The 19,180-nt window shown below is 44.2% G+C and overlaps 1 protein-coding gene across 2 annotated transcripts in view; it reads right to left on the bottom strand.

The window, feature by feature from the left end:
* Window positions 1-19,180, bottom strand: part of DTX1 (deltex E3 ubiquitin ligase 1) — a 108,414-nt gene that overhangs the window by 76,423 nt on the left and 12,811 nt on the right. For both annotated transcript variants that reach the window (XM_073671926.1, XM_073671917.1), the window contains exon 3: window positions 18,075-18,765. In XM_073671926.1, the coding sequence (XP_073528027.1) occupies window positions 18,075-18,765 (691 nt within the window). The remainder of the gene's footprint in view (window positions 1-18,074; window positions 18,766-19,180) is intronic.

Here is a 19,180-nt window from a genome sequence, read left to right as displayed (position 1 = left end):
TTGTTTCAAAGAAAACTATAAGTAATGCACTCAACCTCCATGGCCTCTATGCACACTCACCACGCAAGACTCCATTGCTGAACAAAAATAAAATTCAAGCGAGTTTAAAGATTGCTCAACAACATTTAGACAAGCCTTCTGAAATACTGGGAGAATATAGTCTGGTCAGATGAGACCAAAATTCTTTGGATGCCATAATACACACCATGTTTGTGACGCGCCCCCTGGGCCATGTTCAGGGGATACCCGGAGCCGGATCTGGGTAGGGGTAGTGGTCCTTGTGGCGGTGACCCGGTCCGTGCCCAGGGTGTCAAACTAAGTGGCAGTCTATGGCAGTAGATGTTAATTTGATCGACTACGCCACCCGTTGAGTGCGGCTTTGAAGCCGCCGCTGCAGAACAGTCCGCTGAGGCCGGTGGTATAGGTGCAGCAGTGATGGTATAACCTCCAACGGGAGGGGTATGGCCTCAGGGCAGCAGGTGTGGATGATGGGTGTAGTTATGTTGTAGAAAGGAGAGTCAGAGACTTGAGGTGCAGTTTCAGGGTTTTTACTCACGGTTGTTCTCTCAGTCACTCTGGCCTTGAGTGACCACCCGAGCCGTGCTGCGTCCACCAGGTCCTGGACTCGGCTAACCCCCAGGCAGTTCTGGAGCGTGGTCCTGAGCTCCCTTCTCCCTCTCTTTCTCCTGGCCGTTCCCACCAGGGATCCACCTTTGGCCGGCTCCCTCGGGTCTCTTAGTGGTCAAACCTCCTCTGGGTTCCCTGACCCTATGCTTGGTGTGCCTTTCTGGTGGATTTGGTGAGGGTCGTGGCAAATCTTGACCACGACCTCCGGTTCCTGGCTGAGGATAAGTGGCCTCCACCAGTTCGGGTTCCGGTACCCGTGTCCGCCAACCCTTCACCCTTTCTGGTCTGTTTCTGGGTTCTTGGGGTTCCCTCTGTCTTTCTCTCTGGGTCCTTCTTACTCCTCTCTCTCTTCAATGCAGGCTTGGCCCTGGAGCTGGGCCCAGCCGGAGCCACAGCTCCCTGTCAGCCCTCCTGGCTGAGCTCCTCTGCTCTGCTTCTCCTCCTCTCTGAACTGAACCCTGATCTAAGATGGTGCCCACCATATATACTCCCTCTATGTGTGAGCCCAGGTGACTAGCACCCAATGAGCTCCTAGCTTTACCCAGAGTACTCCCCCTATCTGCCCCTACACTACTGGGATGTTCCACCCCCCTCCCACTCCAGCCAGGGACAGACGCTGTCGTACCTGCACATTTACTTGGTGGGAGTACCGTAGTTCTGTCCCCCGGAAATGGGATGTATGTAGTGCATGCAGCCTACTAGGCTCAGTCCCACAATCCATCCTTACCCGGGAGTGGAATACCACACCTCTGGAGTGAGGTGCAATACCCCTGTAGCAGCCGAATCCTCAGGGTGCTACATTTGTATGGCAAAAGGCACAGCATGTCACCACAAAAGCACCAATACCAACAGTGAAGTTTGGAGGTGGGAACATCATGGTGTGGGGCTGTTTTTCAGCATACGGCACTGGCAAACTTCATATTATTTTTTATACAGTGCTCATTATTACATGTAAATTTATTTATGGACATCTATGGTTTGATTTCTTTGCCTGTGTGGATTTGTTGGGTTGTTACCGACATCCAGTGAGAATTTCATTTCAATAGCGCCTTTAGAAATATATTTACTTAGAAAATTGCTGATGTGTTTAATACTTATATCACCAGCTGTAGGTGTGGATCCCAAAAGTGGATTGCACGTCTACCAGATATTTATGGCATATCATGTGGATATCCCTCCTGTACCAGTCGCTGTCACGGTTTGTTCAAAATTACTGTAATTGTTTTTGCTATGTATACCCCTTTTTTCACATGTAAAGCGCCATGGAATAAATGGCGCTATAATAATAAATAATAATAATATCCCATAAAAGTCTAAGGTTAGGGATACAGTTACTGGTAGCAGCCAGAGTGTACCCAGCTCTTTAGCACAGAACCAGCACAGGGTTAGTGCTCATGACGAATGGCACATCCTGGGCTGGTATTTATTTGAAGGTCTCCATGGCTCCCACAATTAGCCCAGCTATGGAAAGTCTTAGATTAGATGGAACCTAGTACAGGATACAATTTTTAAACTCCCCCTTCCCATTTCCAACATAACCAGGAAAAAACGGTACCAAAACAACATAAATGTTTAAATATTGTATCAAACAAGCCAAATATGCAACTGAGCGAAATTAGTAGCATGGCTTTCATGGATAGGACTCGTACCTGTGATAGTCTATGGGGCCATTTACATGTCTGTGATTTTTTGCGGACTAAACTTGGTCTGCGGAAAATCACGGAGACATGTCCGATTTTGATCTAAGGGTTGAAACAAAATTATCCTTGCAAGTCTACGAGTCCGTGAAAAAATCTAACTGCACTCGGCTGACATCCAAGTGCGGTCTGATTTCCATGAACTGTCAGAAAGGAGAAGGTGGAGAATTTTTTTTTTCTCGCCATGTACAAGAAAAGCTGACGACACTCAAACCACACACTGATCAAACTCTGATTAAAGTCTGATCAAGATAATCGTTCTATTTTTCTCATACGTGAGAAAAACATATGTCTGAATGAGGCCTTCCAGCTTAGTATCTGACTACACACCAGGGCTCATTGTCCCACAGATGAATAAACTGTATTCAATGACAACATAATGTGAATTGACACTACCCCACTGTCCCCAGGTGTCTGTTGCTTTGGGAATCAAGGTTTGGCATGTCTTATTTTAAGACAATTGATCCTTTGATCAGCCAGGAGCTCTTGCGTCTGCTCATTCCCCTCCACTTATGGTAATAATAATATATGTTCAATCACAGGATTTCTTCCAGTTAGGAGTGCACGCAGAAGAATGGAGGTCCAATCACTAATAACAATCATCAATAAAAGAGGCATAATAAGTTATTTTACATAACAAAGCAGTTAGAGATTAAATCTTTTCAAATTTCCATATCATACCCCTGGAAAGTGTTACGCACACGCCCGGACTGACTGGCGTGAGCATAATTAGTGATCCCACTGGACCATGAACCGAGGAGTGCCTGGAGGGGCGTAACTGAGTATCAACTCGGTCCGACCAAGGTCACACGGCGGCTCAGTCGACTCCATGAACCAGAGAGGAACCGAGCAGAGGGACCATGTGCTACTCCAGGTCAGACCCCGGTCACAGCTGTTGACCCACACCGGGGAATGCAGGAACAGGCAGGTTAGGCTGGCATACAGACAGGTGGGTACTGGCAGGCACGGCTGGTATGAAGACAGGTGGGTATTGGCAGGCATGGCTGGTATGCAGACAGGTGGGCACTGGCAGGCAAGGCTGGAATGTAGACAGGCGGGTACTGGCAGGTAGGAACGCAGGCAGGATAGGGACCAGTACAGACTGGGACACAGGAACGGAGCCGCAGGTGCGGTAGACAAGCAGAGCAGAGCAAAACCCGCAGATGCGGTAGACAAGCAGAGCAGAGCAAAACCCGCAGGTGCGGTAGACAAGCAGAGCAAAACCCGCAGATGCGGTAGACAAGCAGAGTAGAGCAAAACCCGCAGGTGCGGTAAACAAGCAGAGCGAAACCACAGGTGCGGTGAACAAGCTGAGCAGAGCGAAACCGCAGGTGCGGTGAACAAGCTGAGCAGAGCGAAACCGCAGGTGCGGTGAACAAGCTGAGCAGAGCGAAACCGCAGGTGCGGTGAACAAGCTGAGCAGAGCGAAACCGCAGGTGCGGTGAACAAGCTGAGCAGAGCGAAACCGCAGGTGTGGTGAACAAGCTGAGCAGAGCGAAACTGCAGGTGCGGTGGACAAGCAGAGCAGAGCGAAACCGCAGGTGTGGTGGACAAGCAGAGCAGAGCAAAACCGCAGGTACGGTGAACAAGCAGAGCAGAGCAAAACCGCAGGTACGGTGAACAAGCAGAGCAGAGCAAAACCGCAGGTGCGGTGAACAAGCAGAGCAGAGCAAAACCGCAGGTGCGGTGAACAAGCAGGGCAGAGCAAAACCGCAGGTGCGGTGAACAAGCAGAACCAGATACACACAAGGTACTTACAATGAAGTAGCGAGTGTACACAAAACTCACAAATAGAAGTTCAGAGACAACGAGTTGGAGTTAGGTGCAGGTTCAGACACTGCAGGAAAAGGGAAGGTTCGGACATAGAGAGAAACAGGTAACAGGCTAGGATACAGTTCAGACAGGAACTGAACCAGGAATAAGATACAGGAACGGGCCTGGGAACTCAGCCCCCAGGGTGGCGGAGACAGACTAGAAGTCACAGATACAGGTAACAGGCCTGGGTATACAGCCCCCAGGGGCGGAAACAGACAAGATACAGGACAGGACCTGGCAACTCAGTTGCACAGAACACACTGAATGAGAGTGTTGCTCAGGCACTGGGTGGAGGGGGTTTAAGTATCCAGTGACTCACAGCAATAGGCTGGGGAGGCATTAGGAGTGCGCACACAGTAACTATAAGAATCAGGCAGTAGCCGCGCCGCTGCCCTAAGCAATCAGACAAGAGGCACAGCAGGTACTGGAGCAAAGTGTGCAGCCTGAATTGATAGGTAAGATGGCGGTCTTGCATGGTGGGAGGTGGTAAGCCATGCCAGCATGCCGCCAGGGATGTTACAGAAAGGATTGGACAGACTGGAGTGAACTGGTGTTGGATGACCCTAAATACTGAAAGCCCATGGGCCATGGCTCATTTTCCCCATCCTATAATCTAGTCCTGGATATACAGTATGTGGTGAGTGTTTTATATATGCTGAGCTCTCATTGTGGATATTTTAAGACAGTGCAGCAAATTTCATTTAACTAAAACTAGTAAAACCCAGCAAAATCCACAGTTAGAGCTCAAGCAGGCGGCTGTACATTTTCTCACTCGAGAGAATCAGGCCGATTATGCAAATATCACACTGATCAGAGTGTCAGCAATGAGTGTCCAGAATCTCTCATCTGAGCACACTGTGAGGAGAAGATGGAGCAACGAGTGTCCCGAATCTCTCATCTAAACACACTGTGAGGAGAAGATGGAGAACAAAATTTTGCCATCTTCTCCATGGTGTCAGTGTGCGGAAATCGGATTGCACTTAAATGTCATCCAAGTGCAGTTTGATGGTTTCCACAGACTCATTGACTTGCATAACCAAGTGCGCTCCGAATATCAGATCAAACTGGGGCATGCAGATTTTTTTTCTTAGACAGACTGTGTCCGAGGAAATAATCTGATACGTGCATGGTCCCACTGACTAACATTGTTCCGTGACATTCGGACCGATAATATGGTAGTCTGCAGTCTGCACAAGCCCTTATACATAGTCACCAACAATCCAGAATTTGCTGCCACTGGCTAGAAAAATATTTAGATTTGAGAGTCCTCAGTGTAATACCTTTTAATGGCTAACTGAAAAGATGGTAAAAAGTTGCAAGCTTTAGAGACTACTCAGGTCTCTTCATCAGGCTAGTATAACGCAAAATCGGAAGAGTCACATATTTATACACAATAGGACACAGAAATAATGCAATAGATGGGAGAGATAAACAGTTCTGGCTATAGATATTTTAGCAGTTACCGTATTTTTCGGACTATAAGACGCACCGGACCATAAGACGCACCTAGGTTTTAGAGGAGGAAAAAAAATAAATAAATTTAAGCCAAATATGTGTTCATGATGCACTTTTAAGGGGCAGGGGTCTTCTGCTGACACTGGTGTAGGGGTAATGTCCCCCAATTCTGACAATATCCCCCATCCTGGTATATATGCCCTCCCCCCTTCCATTTATACGTGGTCCCCATCCCCATCCTGGTATGCATGGAACCCCTCCATCCTGGTATGCATGGAACACCTCCATCCTGGTATGCATGGCACCCCTCCATCCTTATCCTGGTATGCATGGCACCCCTCATCCCTATCCTGGTATGCATGGCACCCTTCATCCTTACCCTGGTATGCATGGCATCACTCATCGCTATCCTGGTATGCATGGCCCCTCATCCATATCCTGGTATGCATGGCACCCCTCATCTCTATCCTGGTATGCATGGAACAGCAATCCTCATCCTGGTATGCATGGCACAGCAATCCCCATCCTGGTATGCATGGCACCCCTCATCCCTGTCCTGGTATGCATGGCACCCCTCATCCCTGTCCTGGTATGCATAGCACCCCTCATCCCTGTCCTGGGGTGTGGGGAGCAGTGAATATTCATTTTCTTTAGCAGCGGGGACAGTGTAGGCTGCAGCAGGCGGCTGCTGCCTCCTGTGCCCCGCTCCTCCACCGATACCGCTCCCCCACACCCCACATACAGTACAGACCAAAAGTTTGGACACACCTTCTCATTTAACGATTTTTCTGTATTTTCATGACTATGAAAATTGTACATTCACACTGAAGGCATCAAAACTATGAATTAACACATGTGGAATTATATACTTAACAAAAAAGTGTGAAACAACTGAAAATATGTCTTATATTCTAGGTTCTTCAAAGTAGCCACCTTTTGCTTTGATGACTGCTTTGCACACTCTTGGCATTCTCTTGATGAGCTTCAAGAGGTAGCAAAAATATTGCTCATTTACATTGCCCCATTGAAAAACATTGTTACGTGTGCTGTTTGTTTTTTCATGGATAACACTCAGACCGGAATTACGCTCATGTGAACCTACCCTAATGAACAGAACACTCAACAAATCTTCATACTGATCTCTGCTATCTCACTGGCTGCATATGTCTAATAATGCAGTGATATCGATGACAGTGAGTATAAAGAAGCAATGAGTGCCTGGCTCACTGGAGAAGGTTGCACTGCGGTACTCACCAACGACAAAGCAGATTTCAGAGGATACATCAGCTCACTGATTTGCTAGTGGGCCCCTCCATTATATTGTACCCAGAGAAGCGGTCCCCCTGCCCACCGGCAAGAATCGCCTCTGTCTTCCACCTTTAATTCAGAAGGAAGTTACAAGCAGCCAAGTAGCAACACCTTTCATGCAGGGTTGGACTGGCCCACCAAAAAAAACGGACAATCCTCCGGTGGGCCCTGGCTTCTCCATCAGGAGAGTTCATAGTGCAAACCTTGCAGCTGCTATGGAGCTCTTGAGTGGGGGAGAAAGGTGGGCCCTCAGAATCAAATCCTCTGGTGGGCCCAATGGTCTTCAGTCTGACACTGTTTTCATGTGTCAATTTATGAACTTTCTCTCTTTACCGATGCTCTGAAATGTCTTTCCTTCTTTTAATGGATATTCTTTCAATCAGTTTCTTTTTCTTGTAGGAAATGACTATGTACCTGCCTGTTGAGAAGACTGTGATCTCTAGGATATGTAACCAAGGAATTAAAGGTGTCACCTTTTCTAGTTCACTATCAAACTGAACTATATTCCAATGGGAAGTGATCTCTCTATCCCAGAGGAAAGTGATCTCTCGATCCCAGAGGAAAGTGATCTCTCTATCACAATGGGAACTGATCTATCACAAAGGGAAGTAATTTATCTATCACAGTGGTAAGTGATCTCTATCACAGTTGAAAGTGATCTATCACAATGGGAAGTGATCTCTAACTTCTTTCCTGCAGTCTAATGTACCAATAATACGTACTGACTGATCCCTGTTTAACCTAGTTTTGGGAGTAAGTAGCTCATGTTTCTGTCTGACATATATGTTGCTTTCTTCACAACTCTTAGTGTATCCTTTCTTGAAATACAATATATTGACTGTGAGCCCTCGCGGGCAGGGTCTTGTCTCCTCTTGTACCAGTTGATGACTTGTTTCATTCAAGATTATTGTCCTTGTTTTTTTATTATGTATACCCCTTTTCACATGTAAAGCGCCGTGGAATAAATGGCGGTATAATAATAAATATTAATAATATTCACACTTCCCCTCATCATTTGTGGGATTTTTTAAGTTACTTCTCTTTTATCTGTTTGTATTCAATGACGTGTATTTCAAAATGGTGCACATGGTTCATGAATTTTTCATCAAATAAAAAATGTTCTTCATTTTTGTCTTATACCGTTTTTTTTTTTTTTTTTTTGCAATTTTTCTGTTGTTGTATAATCCTGTATAATTTCAGACGTTAGTCATCAACTGTGCCAAAATAAACTTCAGACAAGTACTGGAATGAGATGCGCCAAGAAAGTGCCACATTTAAAAAAAGTCGCACTTCGTGAATCTGTTGAAAACATCTGGTTAAGAAAAGTTGTTGAGGAAAAATGAAAAAAGACTTGCAAAAGAAAGACAACTTAAAAAAATGTATCAAAACTAATAGAGAATAAGATGCACATACTAAAGTTATTACTAAAGAGCCAATTACTCCAGGAAAGTAAAGAAACAACAATGATGAATAGGGGCCCCTTGGACAGTAATTCCTGCATATTGGCAAGAAGTGATCTCTCGGGAGCACAGTGAATTTAAGCTGTCTCATCTAAGAAAGGAATTGGAGACGGTTGGGTGGGTTTCATCAAGTGCTTTTTATCCTTATTCATCCATTTTTGGTCTGTGTGTAAGTTTTCACCATAAGTGTGGCATCCGATGTTCTTATATAAAAAAAATCCAAGCTTCTCCTATACATAGAGAAAAATGGACAATACTCAGATGACACCCAGATGATAGATGACATCCGTGTGCTGTTTGTTTTTTTATGGACCTATTGATTTCAAAGGGCGCATATGATTCACAAATTGGATCAAAATAGGAAATGTATTAATCAGTCCATAAAAAAAACAGACATGTGAACACGCCTATAGACTATAACAGGAGCTTGTTCTAGCTATGAAAAACACAGATAGAACACCATGTGAAACATGTACAGTTATATGAAAAAGTTTGGGCACCCCTATTAATCTTAAGCTTAATGTTTTCTTAAAATTGGTGTTTTTGCAAAAGCTATTTCAGTTTGATGTATGTAATAACTGTTGGACACAGTAATGTTTCTGCCTTGAAATGAGGTTTATTGTACTAACAGAAAATGTGCAATCTGCATTCAAACAAAATTTGACAGGTGCATAAGTATGGGCACCCTTATCATTTTCTTGTTTTAAATACTCCTACCTACTTTTTACTGACTTACTAAAGCACTTTTTTTTGGTTTTGTAACCTCATTGAGCTTTGAACTTCATAGCCAGGTGTATGCAATCATACAGCTACTTAAAGTGGCCACTTGCAAGTTGTTCTCCTGTTTGAATCTCCTCTGAAGAGTGACATCATGGGCTCCTCAAAACAACTGTCAAATGATCTGAAAACAAAGATTATTCAACATAGTTGTTCGGGGGAAGGATACAAAAAGCTGTCTCAGAGATTTAACCTGTCAGTTTCCACTGTGAGGAACATAGTAAGGAAATGGAAGAACACAGGGACAGTTCTTGTTTAGGCCAGAAGTGGCAGGCCAAGAAAAACATCAGAAAGGCAGAGAAGAAGAATGGTGAGATCAGTCAAGGACAATCCTCAGACCACCTCCAGAGAGAGCTGCAGCATCAACTTGCTGCAGATGGTGTCACTGTGCAACGGTCAACTATACAACGCACTTTGCACAAGGAGAAGCTGAATGGGAGAGTGATGCGAAAGAAGCCGTTTCTGCAAGCACGCCACAAACAGAGTCGGCTGAGGTATGCAAAAGCACATTTGGAGAAGCCAATTTCTTTTTGGAAGAAGGTCCTGTGGACTGATGAAACCAAGATTGAGTTGTTTGGTCATACAAAAAGGCGTTATGCATGGCGGCAAAAAAACACAGCATTCCAAGAAAAACACTTGCTACCCACAGTAAAATTTGGTGGAGGTTCCATCATGCTTTGGGGCTGTGTGGCCAATGCCGGCATCGGGAATCTTGTTAAAGTTGAGGGACGCATGGATTCCACTCAGTATCAGCAGATTCTTGACAATAATGTTCAAGAATCAGTGATAAAGTTGAAGTTACGCAGGGGATGGATCTTTCAGCAAGACAATGATCCAAAACACCGCTCCAAATCTACTCAGGAATCTACTTCTGGAATGGCCATCCCAGTCCCCAGACCTGAATATCATTGAACATCTGTGGGATCATTTGAAGAGGGCTGTCCATGCACGGCGACCATCAAACTTAACTGAACTGGAATTGTTTTGTAAAGAGGAATGGTCAAAAATACCTTCATCCAGGATCCAGGAACTCATTAAAAGCTACAGGAAGCGACTAGAGGCTGTTATTTTTGCAAAAGGAGGATCTACTAAATATTAATGTCACTTTTCTGGTGAGGTGCCCATACTTATGCACCTGTCAAATTTTGTTTGAATGCAGATTGCACATTTTCTGTTAGTACAATAAACCTCATTTCAAGGCAGAAACATTACTGTGTTCAACAGTTATTACATATATCAAACTGAAATAGCTGTTGCAAAAACACCAATTTTTATAAAACATTAAGCTTAAGATTAATAGGGGTGCCCAAACTTTTTCATATAACTGTATGTGTGACTGGGGCCTTACACTACATTTGCATTTTGAGTCTGCTATTAACCTGCAGATATTGGGTTAATCTGCAGTTTAATAGCGTTCTGAAGCTGCCCAGGCCCCTCAGCATTAGAGCTGGCTGCCAGTCAGTGCCGGGACGCAGTTACTCACCACCCCTATGACTGAAAGCCCAAAGCTGCCAGAAGGAATAAAGTTAATTTTCTCCCAGCAACGGGGCTCTCAGCTCAGCCGCTGGGCAGCTTCAGCTATTAACCTACAGATTAACCCCATATCTGCAGGTTAATAGCGTTTTTTTTTATGTGACAGGTTCCCTTTAAAGGAGCTGCATACTGTTTCTTCTGGCTCAGAAGAAATGTGAACACTGCAGCCGATTAGCTGTCACTGATTGGCTACAGTAATGTCTGGGGACACAGTACTGAGTACAATCCCTTAAGTCAATTTTATAGGATCTATATATATATATATACCCTATGATAATAAGGTGTTTGTATATATATATATATATATATATATATATATATTATATACATACAGTGGCATGTAAAAGTATGGGCACGCCTGGCCAAAATTACTGTTATTGTGAACAGTTAAGCCAGTTGAAGATGAAATCATCTCTAAAACACCTAAAGTTAAAGATGCCACATTTCTTTTGTATTTTAGGCAAAAAATATATATATTTTCTTCTTTTACATTTTAAAAATTACAAAAAGGAAAATGGGCCAATGGAAAAGTTGGGCACCCTGCATGTTTAGTACCTAGTAACACTCCCTTTTGCAAGTATCACAGCTTGGAAACGCTTTTTGAAGCCAGCCAAGAGTCTTTCAATTCTTGTTTGAGGGATTTTCATCCATTCTTCCTTGGAAAATTCTTCCAGTTCTGTGAGATTCCTTCATTCACTGCTATTTTGAGGTCTAGCCACAGATTTTCAATGATGCTCAAATCAGGGGACTGTGAGGGCCACTGTAAAACCTTCAGATTGCGTCTTTTGAGGTAGTCTATTGTGGATTTTGATGTGCATTTAGGATCATTATCCGTTTGTAGAAGCCATCCTCATTTCAACTTCAGCTTTTTTATAGATGGTGTTATGTTTGCATCAAGAATTTATTGAAATTTCATTGAATCCATTCTTCCCTCTACCTGTGAAATGTTCCCTCTGCCATTGGCTGCAACACAACCCCAAAGCATGATTGATCCACCCCCATACTTAATGGTTGGCGAGATGTTCTTTTCCAGAAATTTTGTGCCCTTTTTTCGCCACCTTTGATCATTGCGGCCAAAGAGTTCTATTTTAACCTCATCGGTCCACAGGACTTGTTTTCGAAATGCATCAGGCTTGTTTAGATGTTCTTTTGCATACTTCTGATGCTGAATTTTATGGTGAGGACGCAGGAGAAGTTTTCTTCTGATGACTCTTCCATGAAAGCCATATTTGTGCAGGTGTCTCTGAACAATAGAACAATGTACCACAAATCCAGAGTCTGCTAAATCTTTCTGAAGGTCTTTTGCAGTCAAGCGGGGGTTCTAATTGGCCTCTCTAGCAGTCCTACGAGCAGCTCTCAATAAATTTTGCTTGGTCTTCCAGACGTTATCTTGACCTCCACAGTTCCTTTTAACTGCCATTTACTAATTACCGTATTTTTCAGACTATAAGACGCACCGGACCATAAGACGCACCCCAAATTTTGGGGTGGAAAATAGAAAAAAAATATTTTTTATAAGATGGGGGTCCATCTTATAGTCTGAATAGATACGGTATCCTACCTGGGGGCAGTGGAGCGAGGGTCACAGGAGGCAGGGTCCCTCAGGAAATCAGAAGCTGCAGCAGAAGAGGTCAGATGCTGTGGAGCCTGGCTGGGGCTGAGGCCGGGGCCTCAGGCTGGGGCTGAGGCCGGGGTCTCTGGCTGGGGCCGAGGCCTCTGGCTGGGGCTTTGGCCGAGGCCTCTGTCCGGGGCCAAGGCCGAGGCTGGGGCCAAGGCCGAGGCTGGGGCCAAGGCCGAGGCTGGGGACTCTGGCTGGGGTTGAGGCCGGGGATTCTGGCTGAGGCCGAGGCCTCTGGCTGGGGCCAAGGCCGAGGCCGGGGCCTCTGGCTGGGGCTGGTGCCGGGGCCTCTGGCTGGGGCTGGTGCCGGGGCCTCTGGCTGAGGCATGGGTCTCGGGCTGGGGCCTCTGGCTGAGGCCTGTACCGGGCTGCGGTTGGTGCTAGGCTGTGAGCGGCAAAGCAGTGTGGCCTGCGCAGGTTTCCGGTGTGCGCAGCCATCTTCCTAGAGCTGTGATCTACAGGAAAATGGCCGCCGGAGCTACCAGTCTGCGCATGCGTCGGCTCGGGAGGCCATTTTCCTGTAGTTCACAGCTCTAGGAAGATGGCCACGCACACCGGAAACCTGTGCAGGCCGCACGCCGCTATTGAATTGCATTGAATCGCTTAATATCCGCATGACTACATGTGCACATGCGGATATTAAGCGATTCAATGTGCAGATGGTACCCGGGTCTGGAGAAGAGGAGACTCTCATCCAGACCCGGGTACCATGGTACCTGTAAAAAAAAGAATTTAAAATAAAAAATATACATTATACCCACCTTCTGATGGCCCCCGGTCTCCTTAGTGATGCATCCTGGCTCCACGGCGGCTCGCGATGGTCTAAGAGGACCTTCCATGACGTCATTTAGTCATGTGATGGGTCCAGGGAGACCGGAGAAGGAGACCGGGGGCCATCAGAAGGTGAGTATAATGTATTTTTTACCATTTTTATTATTTTTTTTTAACTAACTTGGTAACACTATATAAAATCCATGCCGGTTGCATGGATTTATATAGTGTGACCAAGTTGTCAAGCACGTTTCCAAGTGATGCTAAAATCGCTTGGAAAGCGCTTGTCAACCCGCATGCGGAAATGCATGCTAAAAACGCTTCTCAAACGCTTGTCCCTGGCTGAAAAAACGCATGTAAAATCCGCATGTAAAATGTGTTTTTTCTGCCAGGGAGATGCAGAAACGCTCAGGAAAAATCCGGAGCATTTCTGGCCATAGCAACCAATCACAGGGCAGCTTTAATTTCTAATGGAGCACGTTTTTTATTTAGACAGTATTATAAATCTGCACCAAACTGTATATAGCTAATGGATCATAAATGTCCAGTGCGTTCATTACTATGTGAAGTCATAAACAATGAAGACATTGAAGGTGTGTTCCTACTAAACACGTTTATACCAAAACCACAAAGTAATTTACACATCTGACTGGTGTGGGGTTCATGATACTCAATTTGCAACCCAAGACAAATGGAGGCAGCCACAAATGAGAGAAGACAGGGAGTCCTGTGGCTATCTACATTAATGTCTATGGGGGTAGACGTTTTTGGCTGTCTGCTTAACTTTGACAGACTTCCTGACAGAGACATGCACATGAGCAACTGGCATATGCAACTAATGCCTTCTGGATGTTGGAGTCCTGGTGGTATTTTGGCCATCTATTAGACATCTATACCATATTCTATGGTTATATCAATAAAGGGGTTGTCCACGACTTAAAGGAGGCCTGTCATCCGATTCATGATGCCTGAATCACGGGCATCACTGGCATATTGCAGCTGTATATGTTTTACTCTAAAACACACATGTCAAATTATGGCCCTCAGAGTGATTATATTTGGTCCACGACGCCGGGGACTATGTTGGGCCATTATACTGTATGGACAACTAATGCGGGGCCATTATACTGTATGGCTGACTATGTAGGGCGCATTATACTGTATGGAGGATTATGTGGGGCCCATTATTCTGTATGGAGGACTATATGGGGCCCATTATTCTGTATGGATGACTATGTGGGGCCCATTATACTGTATGGAGCACTATGTGGGGCCATTATACTGTACGGAAGACTGTGTTGGGCGCGTTATTCTGTATGGAGCACTATGTGGGGCCATTATTCTGTAGAGAGGACTATGTGGGGCCATTATACTGTATGGAGGACTATGTGGGGCCCATTATACTGTATGGAGCACTATGTGGGGCCATTATACCGTACGGAAGACTGTGTTGGGCGAGTTATTCTGTATGGAGCACTATGTGGGGCCATTATTCTGTAGAGAGGACTATGTGGGGCCATTATACTGTAGAGAGGACTATGTGGGGCCCATTATACTGTATGGAGGACTATGTGGGGCCATTATACTGTACGGAAGACTGTGTTGGGTGTGTTATTCTGTAAGGAGCACTATGTGGGGCCATTATTCTGTAGAGAGGACTATGTGGGGCCATTATACTGTAGAGAGGACTAAGTGGGGCCCATTATACTGTATGGAGGACTATGTGGGGCCATTATACTGTACGGAAGACTGTGTTGGGTGTGTTATTCTCTAAGGAGCACTATGTGGGGCCATTATTCTGTAGAGAGGACTATGTGGGGCCATTATACTGTAGAGAGGACTATGTGGGGCCATTATACTGTATAGAGGACTATGTGGGGCCCATTATATTGTATGGAGGATTATGTGGTGCCCATAATATTGCATAAAGGACTATATGGGGCCATTATTCTGTATGGAGGACTATGCGGCTGTAAGGGTGTGAAAGGGGCTGTCATATGCCTCTACCTCTTTAAACTGTGTTTATGCCAAGTGTATGGTTTTATTATATTTTTGTGACTGTATTAATATATGAGTCTGTGTATAGTGTATAGGGAAATATAAAATATACTGTATGAAGAACTATGTGGGGCCCATTATACTGTATCGAGGTCTGTATGGGGATCACAGTTGGGGCTTCATACCGTGATGGGTCACCATACTTTGCTGTGGGGGGGGGTGGGGGATACAGTAGGGTCATCGTACTGTGCGTGTGGAGGGTACTGTGGAAGAATTCACTGTGGGGCTATCATACTGCATTTGGGGGGCACTTTTGTTGACTTCATATTTTATTATCTGTATTATTTAACAATTTAAGATTTTTTATCCTTTGTTATTACATATCTAATTCAGGCCATGGGGCCATATGCTTTTTACTGCTCTTACATAACATATTATATTATTCCAGTATGCCCCATTTGTGATTATGTGCTAATTTTATTCTAAGATCTATTAATTAAAATGTACATTGTTCGTGGGACAAGCTCTTTAAGTTTCTTTCCATATGAAAAGTTCCATCATTATATTTGATAATAAGGAAAAACTTCATCAATTGTAGACATTTTTTTAATAAATATAAAGGTTGGCCCACGACCTTGTCCAAGCTTTTAATTTTGGCCTTCTGTGTATTTGACTTTGACATCCCTGCTCTAAAATGAAAGAAAGAAAACATACATTGAAAAACTGGCAGTGGGCTATGTGTCTCTGATGACTAGTCCTAGGCTTCATGCCACCTTGATCCCTTTGACTAACAGGTCTCTCCTTATACATACACAGAGAGAAACTTAGCAGTCTAGGATAATAAGGTGCGTAGAAACCACCAGGGTCCAGCCTCGTACTAGTCAGCAGAGATACAGTACATAGTACCTGGGTGACTTTTCAAGTGTATCTTCTCTGAAACGCTGTAGCATTTCAGAGTAAGACATACATTGCTGTAATTGCACAGCCAGTATCTGGTTCATACTGCCCATGGCTCGAGTAGCATGAATCAGCTGACAAGATCCCTTTAACAATTGGATGACCTATTGAATGGGAAATAAGGTGCAGTATTTGACAGCAGCCACTAAACAATGTTCGGAGTTGCTGTGTTACGCCTCATCCATCGCTTATATCTGGCCATTGCTAGAGCAGATTTCAGCTAATCAATGGGGGTGCCAGGTCAGCCACTGATCCCATATTGATGACCTATCTTAAGGTTAGCTTTCCGATTGTTAAGTCCTTCACAACCCCTTGTTTAACATATTTTTCACACTATGGTCCCAATTCATCAAAGCGATTATGCCATAATTCTGTCATAAATCGCTTTGAAAAGTCACAAAATTTGTTGCATGCCTTACACCAGAAATCTTACTCCAGTGCGCCTCTTAATGACAGACTCCAACAAGCCCCTCATCAAGACCGGCGTGAACATCGTCGGTCTTGCGGAATCGGGGCCTATGTTTTTTGCTAGCTTGCTTTGGTCACAATTCAATTAACAGATCATATTAATTTCCCTTTCTACAATTCCAATTCCAAAAAAAGTTGTGACTCTGTGTCAGATGTAAACGAAACAAGAAGATTTGGAAATCTTTTATAGACATAATTTATTCACAACAGAACAAACACAGATCAGAAGTTGAGAGTTAAATATTTTTCCATTTCATTTGAAAAAAATTAGCTCATTTAGAAATGTATGGCAAAAATACAAAACCTCAAAAAAGTTGGGACAGGGCCATGTTTACCATTTTGTAGCATCCCCTCGTTTTATAACAGTCTGTAAATATATGGGAAGTGAGGAGATCAATTGCTGGAGTTTTGGGAGAGATATTTTGTCCCATTCTTGTGTAATGTAGGATTCTAGGTGTCCAACAGTCCTGGGTCTTTGCTGGATCTTTCATTTCCTAATGCACCAAATGTTTTCTATTGCTGAAAGGTCTGGATTGTAGGTGGCCAGTTCATCCCCGAACTCTTCTTCTGTGAAGCCATGCTGTTATGATGGAAGAAGTATAAGGTTTAGCATCTTCTTGCCAAAATATGCACAGCCTTCCCTGAAATAGATGTCATCTGGAAGGGATCATATGTTGTCCTACAACTTTTAAATAGTGCTCACCTTTGATAGTGTCTTTCAAGATGAGTAAGCTGGCCACGTCATCGGCACTAATGTTTGGCAAACTTTGCTCACAGACAATGATTTTGGTATGTATTGCTGAGCCCATGCTTTGATTTGCATGACAGAATCATGCCTGTTTTTAATGCATTGCCGCCGATCACCTATAGGTCACAAGCATCCAATATTGACCGTCGACCTTGTCACTTATGCACAAACATTTCTCCAACATCTTTGAGTCTTTTGATGATATTATAGACTGTACATGGTGGGATATTCAAAATCTTTGCAATTTTATGTTGAGGAACACTTTTTCTGAACTTGTTCTACAAACTCTAGACGCAGTTGTTCACAGATTGATGAACCTCTGACCATCTTTGCTTCTGAGAGACTCTGCCTCTCTAACATTTTTTTTTATACACAGTCATGTTCATAGTTGAAAACTGACCTTGCAGCTGTTTTTCATTAGTACCACTTAATTTTCCAGCCTTTACTTAACCCTGTCACAACTTTTTACAAATGCGTTGCTGCGGTCAATTTATACCCGAGTTAATTTTTTCAAATGAAAATAGAGAAATGTCTAACTTTCACCTTCTGATCTGTGTTCTATGTTCTGTTGTGCATTAAATATGGCTATGAGAGATTTCCACATCATCGCATTCTTGTTTTACTTTACATTTTACACAGCGTCCCAACTTTTTTAGAGTTGGGGATGTATGAATAGAGTCAATAATAAAAAAAATTGAGAAAGCAGTGTTTCTCTGTGGCAGACAAAAAAAAATGCAAATATAAGCCAAAGATTAGCAATTAAACCATATTGACTTGGAGGTGTGTATTTGGTACCATATTGTGTCTTAGTATGAAATGTGTAATTTTTACTACTGACTTACCCTGGAGGGATAGATGCCCTACTGCTGCTCCCACTGGTTCTTTGTACTCCTGGTCTGTTCAGATTGTTCTGTCCTGGGTATGGTGCTGGTCCCGGCACACTCTGACTACGAGAAAATCCTGATCCATTTCTGATTCCTCCTGTAGGTCGACCTCCTTCTCCTGGTCTTCCCCAACCTGCAGCTCCTCCAGAATATGTATTACTCTGTCTTATTCCAGATGGGTGCAGTGGAGGAGGAGGTGGAGGTGGCAAGTTAGGTGGAGGCCCAGGAGGAACCTTAACTTTCTGTGATGCTAGGATAGCATTAGAAGCTGCTCTGGTACTGTTTACTAATAGACACTGAGGGCAAGAACAGGGTAATCCAGAGCCAGACCCAACAGGCCATGACTGAGACTTAGGTATGGATCCCATTGTCAAAGGATATGCAAGATCCATGCGCCGCCTCAGGCGCCGCTTACGATGTGTCTGCCGGTTGACTTGACACATGCTATGGAAATGCACCAGATAACAGAAACCAAGCGTAGTGAGGTCCAGCCAAGGGTGCTGCTTCTCATAGGCATTCTGAATAGCAATGCAGATTTCTGTGTCATAAGGAGTCCAGGAACCTGCATCATTTTCCCATTCCCAAACGATACCCTTGCCTGGGGCAGAAGATGGTTCAAAAAAACTCCGTCTTACTGGACGGACAGTGCCTGTGGAAAAAAATAAAGATGGTATATGTCAATGCAACTTACTTCTAAACATATTTAATGCTGAATCAATATTTGTACCAGGTACACGGCTACAGAATGATTGGGTTTGTAGTGTAGTGGGAAATCGTCACAGATTTCAGATTAATACATATCATTTATATAATAGGCATTTTATAACGACCAGTGCTTGATGGAGATGTCCATGCCAGCCAGGTAACAAGGTGACTTTGCACCAAGCAGCAGATTACGAAGCACAGTAAAAGAATTAAAAATCCAACCACAGGGTGACATAATGACAAACTGATAAAAGTTGACTGCCAAGTTTATGTCTGCTGATTTACCCTTCTGACCTTATAAAGGTGTCCCCGCAGTGACTGCAAAGGTATCTCTGCCGTAATGCGCCAGCTATGTCCAT

This window comes from Phyllobates terribilis, unplaced genomic scaffold, assembly GCF_046119375.1.
Source record: "Phyllobates terribilis strain yellow unplaced genomic scaffold, ASM4611937v1 Scaffold_1__5_contigs__length_1240528914, whole genome shotgun sequence".
Taxonomy (NCBI): Eukaryota; Metazoa; Chordata; class Amphibia; order Anura; family Dendrobatidae; genus Phyllobates; species Phyllobates terribilis.
The sequence above is the reverse complement of the archived record's forward strand: the minus strand, read 5'-3'. Positions and strand labels throughout refer to the sequence as shown.